The sequence below is a fragment of the Montipora capricornis genome, chromosome 8 (assembly GCF_036669925.1).
Source record: "Montipora capricornis isolate CH-2021 chromosome 8, ASM3666992v2, whole genome shotgun sequence".
Lineage (NCBI taxonomy): Eukaryota > Metazoa > Cnidaria > Anthozoa > Scleractinia > Acroporidae > Montipora > Montipora capricornis.
Genome location: NC_090890.1, coordinates 39,195,021 through 39,200,020, shown reverse-complemented (window position 1 = coordinate 39,200,020; position 5,000 = coordinate 39,195,021). Strand labels below are relative to the sequence as shown.

Below are 5,000 nucleotides of genomic sequence, written 5' to 3'. Positions count from 1 at the left end.
TTCAGGACTCTCTACGCAATTGTAAAAATTACGTTCATAATTGGGAAGATCATAGCTTCACTTGATTTCATATCCGCAGTTCATATATGATTGATTTCATATACCATTTCATCATTGATTCATTCCTCATGGGACCATTAGAACCAGCTCCCAACGTCAGTGGCTTCATAGCTCAGTTGGTTAGAGAGCTGCATCGGAATCGTGAGGTCACAGGTTCAAAACCCCGTTGAAGTCCTGAATTTTTCAGGCTTCTCTACGCAATTGTAAAAATTGCATTTATAACTGCGAAGATCATAGCTTCACTTAATTTTATTAAGTTGTGGCCTGCACCTATGTGTCGCAATCCCGACTGCGACGTACTGATTGATCAGGAGATGTCATTTCTACCTCAGTGCCACGATCATTGTAAAAAAATATTTAATGGGTCTCTTTATTCATCATCGATTACAGTCAATCTTATGGCACGTGGTGGAAAAATTACAACAGCAAAATTGAAAACTGATATAAGAAACCTAGTTCAAATGAAAGAAGAAAAGTGGAACAGGTAAAAAAAAACATTGAAAAGTAAGGTCACTTACATTGTCCAACTCCTACCGATACAGGATAAACAGAAGAATGAAAAACTTAAAACAGAGGGCTTGTTCAAAAACTCCCTTTGTGGTCGAAGAACTCCAAAGACTAGAAAAAACGGCGTGCCCACCTAAGTTATCCTATTACGATGATCAGTCACTAAATCAATACAAATTAATAACCTGAAACAGAAACAAGCATAACACGCATGACACGTCTTTGAGAGAAGGCTTTTTAATTTGGTGGTATAAAAAACAAGTTATTCATTTTATTATCACTGTTATCATTACTTTCAATTAGTGTTATATCATGGTAATAATGATTGCTATGCACATAATACCCCCTTTAAAAAAAACCAAAACAATTGATTGTCACCTTATTGTTTTAAACTGTAGGTTATCCAGCGCTGAAAATGAGGCATTCTTGTTTGCCAGCAATCCTTTACAAAAGTTGTCAAACTGATTCCACAGGCCAAGATAACTGCTTTGCATCCAAAAACCGGCATGGTGTACATGATTTGCTCGGCTGAACACCTTAAGCACGACAAGGAGATAATAGATAACTGAAAAATTATGAAAAGTAATTTTTGGGACAGTATCCTATATTTTTGCTGTAGATAGTTCCAAGTAAAAACAAGTTAAACCAATTATCCTTTTACAATTACTCAGAACAACAGCGACAGCAACGACAACTTTGAAATTATTTCAAAGTTGTCAGTCTGCACATGAGAGTGCTGATTGATCCAGATAAGAGTTGCATATGGGTGGGTGGGCGTGAGTGTGTGTGTATGACTGTTGTGGGAGTTGGACCTTGGCTGCTTATTAACTGATAATTAATTACCTTGATTGCAACAGTAGCTTAAACCTTCAAATGAAGATGTTTCTCCACTATCACCGTCATTATCCTCTCTTGGATCTGATAGCAGAAATGTCATGGTAGATTCGGGTGATGTATCAAACTACATTAAAAAAAAAAAAAAAAAAAAGAAAAGCTCAGTACCGGGTACTGATGATGATGATGATGATGATGATGACTGCAGTGGTGGTGGTGGTGGGGATGGCATTGAAAATGATCCTGGTTAACAATGATAATGAAGAAGATATTTTCTAACATTTTTCGAGTCTTAACGAGAACATCCTGGAAATGCAAAAAAAAAAATTATCTAAAAGAAGAAATAAAAGCAAACCTCAAGGTATCCTTTCTTGACAAATATCTCAGCTAATGTGTATAACACAATAGCAACTGCAATAGTGTAATATATGAAGCCTATTCTTCGATCCCTGATGACCACAAGCTTATAAGTTATGTAGTGCAGCAAGGACATCTTCGACGAAGTGGATCATACATGCAGATGGCTAGAGAGAAGACAAAAAAAACTCTTCCCGGAAGCCAGCAGTAAAAGTGAGCCCACATTGCTTTGGTAATGCGGTCGCTCACTTGAGGCGGAAATTTTCAAAACATGGCGGAACGAGGTCGTAAAAAGCAGAAGAAACGCGATCCTACTATACACGTCAAACCACCCTTAGATTTCATCGAGAGTCCTTTAAATGGGCGCAAATATCATTGCACTCCTGTTCAAGCGGCGAGGAGACCTTTCTTGGCGTCATCTTTGCCCGTGGATGACAAAGAAGCTTTGAAATGGGTGAGTGTACGGGACAGAGATATCGTAATTATCCTCGGGATATTCTTTCCTGTTTACCTAAAATTTAGAGATTGGGTTATATGCATTATGTGACCACTGATATGTTTGAAACGCCCATAGCAATTTCTTGTCTCTCAAAATTTAATCGCTCAGTTAATTTGCCAACGAGGGGTATTAAATTGGTCCGCTACGCTAACCCAAAAACAAGAGACTAACCAATTGAAACAATGACTTAGACTTAAAAACAATAAATAGAAGCTGCTTACGATACCAAATAATAACAGGTTACGAGAGCTGCTACACTACTATGGTGATGGCTACACTTCTGGTCTATTAATGCTCCAGTCACGCAGATTTTCCAAATTTTCAAGTGTAGTATTCAAGATTCCTGTTTACAGACAATTTCTTTGGGCTACTCAATTGTAATAACCATTGCAAAAAAGAGCCCTTAATTGTGTCAATATGAAAACAAGAAGAAAAATACTTGAATCGGCTTACCAATGCAGTAAAATCTTGGCTCCCAAAAGAATTGGAAATTAAAAAAAAAATGGAAGCATGCTGATTTCATTTTCTTAGAAACATGGTTAGTGGTTGGAGAAGAGTAAATTAATTGACCATTATAAAGGTGAATGCGATTTTGTAAACTCTAACATTGAAATACAGAATATTGTGAAGACCATCCCATTTAACATGAAGCTTCAGATAAATTATGTGCAACACCTCATATATATTGACTATGCATGCCAAGTAGAAAATAATGCAGCATTCAATACAGCATATGCGAATTAAACCAGAAGATACATGTATTCCTGCAATTCTTGGTTGAAATTAGTATGCTAAAATTCTCAATGTGACTGTTGATGTAGTTGATGTTGTCAAGTTAGAGTTCACCAAGCTTGTTAATAGGGACCTTAAGCACGCGCGTTTTTGAGACGCGGACGGCAACTGAAAGTGACCTCTGTTTTCCCTTTCAACTTGTCTTCACTCAACCACATTTACAGTGCTAAGTATCTTTTCTCCATTAGAGCTGATTAGTATAAAAATCTAGGAGATACCGCTGTCCTGGCAAGGAAATGTTCTCTTCTGGTTGCCGTCCGCATCTCAAAAACGCGCGTGCTTAAGCTCCCTAATAGGTGAGGCTTGCCTCATGAACCTCAATGAAGTTAATGGAGGATCTCACAGGTGATACTCTAGATAAGGTGATGTTACTGTTGCTATAGTGACAAAGATATGCAATTAAAACTGTATTTGAAATGACTTTATAAACAATTTGTGATCATCCTTTTTTCCAGGTATCTCACAGTTTCCAAGTCAAACAGAAAATAATGAAACATTGCTACCAAGAACAGCCCGAGGGAGGCGAAAAAAGCAGGATGCTATGCAAGTCAAATCCCTGGAACCAAGTTTAAACGAACATATATTTACAGCATTACAATTTGAGAGTGAAAATCACATTTTGAAATCAAATTGCAAGGCTATTGATGACAAGAAGCGAAATCCATGCAGAAGATCGCAAAGACTTAGGCTAAAAGAACTGAAGAATACTCAGTTTCTGTTTCAAACCCCTCAAGGAACAACTCCTGGTAACATAAAGGGGGAAGTTATTCTTGCAACCGAGACTCCTGATCATGAACTTGTTATGCTGGCCAGACGAAGAGAGGCGAAGAACAGAAGATAGCACATTGCTAATCTAAATTTTAGTGCAGTGCTTTATTGGCCAACCGTGATTGTCCAGGGTGATTAATATTGGTACAGCAGTACTAGGCAGTGGCCTATGAAGGAAAACAAATCACTGGTCCACAAGGTCAAGATACCAGTCCAAAATTTGGCCGTTAAAAATATACCTAGGTCAATCATTAGGAAGTATTCCAGTCCTTCCTACCTCCCATGAAACCTCTTATTTCTTCAGTGACATTTAAGAATATCAATATTTATTAAATGGAATAAAAAGGTATAAGACCTAACCTGTTGTCATTGGTGTTTTTTCTATATGCTAGTTGACTCCTCGGAGTGGGACTTAGTATATTTTAAGGGGGGGGGGGGGGGTGGGGTGGTCAGCAGTAGTTGATGGGTTTATTATGAAGGTCCGACCTGAAGGTCCTACTTTATATACATGTACTAGGCTAGTTAATTAAGGTTGCAGTAAATTTATTATGAAACTCCCTAGTCCAGGGGCTTAAGTAGGAGTGCACTTTAACTAACCCTTTACAATTCTTGGGCTAGAAGAATAGCTTTAGGGACGAGATGAAGCTACATCTCGTTATGATGACAGAAAAACTGAACACTTCAAAGCGTTATACAACGGCTCTTGCGGACCACGTTACGACGTATTAGCTGGCGACTCGGTGAAGGGGACTGGGTCAGAAGCGTCTGTTTCCGCGGCGATGTTTTCAAACTTCTCAGTCGAGTTGGTGTATGAACTGAATTATCATAACGATTTCGGGTGCGTCTGTTTCCTAGGAACTAGCACAAGTTTTCTGGTCTATTGCAGGAAGCAGAGTCTTTTTAGTGTCTTAAAAGCTGTGATCGGACTAAGAAAGACTTGTTCATAACGCAGTAGTAAGTTTGTCAAGTACTTCGTCCGTCATTAATATTTTCATGTTTTGTTTATTTGCGTACTGAATTGCGTACTGTAGACTTTTTGTTGGGTCAGAAGCACCAACTTGACACTTATTGTGTGGCACTGTCATTTTTTAAGAGTTGTCATTCTATCCCGTTTTCTTACAACAGTAACGCTATCTTTTGAGGTGTGATGCATGAGTGCTCTTTGGAGACGTACATGTTCATT

At 38.3% G+C, this 5,000-nt stretch overlaps 2 protein-coding genes across 3 annotated transcripts in view; both read left to right on the top strand.

The window, feature by feature from the left end:
• The first annotated feature begins 1,994 nt into the window (after nt 1-1,994).
• LOC138014001 (uncharacterized) lies at nt 1,995-4,040 on the top strand. The gene is made up of 3 exons (XM_068861034.1): nt 1,995-2,212; nt 2,789-2,795; nt 3,505-4,040. Exons 1-3 carry the CDS (start codon nt 2,030-2,032, stop codon nt 3,888-3,890), a joined length of 576 nt encoding a protein of 191 aa, XP_068717135.1. The 5' UTR covers nt 1,995-2,029; the 3' UTR covers nt 3,891-4,040.
• A 529-nt stretch (nt 4,041-4,569) lies between these two features.
• The window catches only part of LOC138060140 (cytosolic carboxypeptidase 2-like), a 42,776-nt gene continuing 42,345 nt past the window's right edge, over nt 4,570-5,000 (top strand). Inside the window, exons 1-2 of one of the 2 annotated variants that reach the window (XM_068905856.1) lie at nt 4,570-4,771; nt 4,943-5,000. The exon at nt 4,943-5,000 is cut by the window's right edge and continues 238 nt beyond it. The gene's annotated coding sequence lies outside the window, so the exon portion shown is untranslated. The remainder of the gene's footprint in view (nt 4,772-4,942) is intronic. The other variant, XM_068905855.1, reaches the window with a different exon arrangement.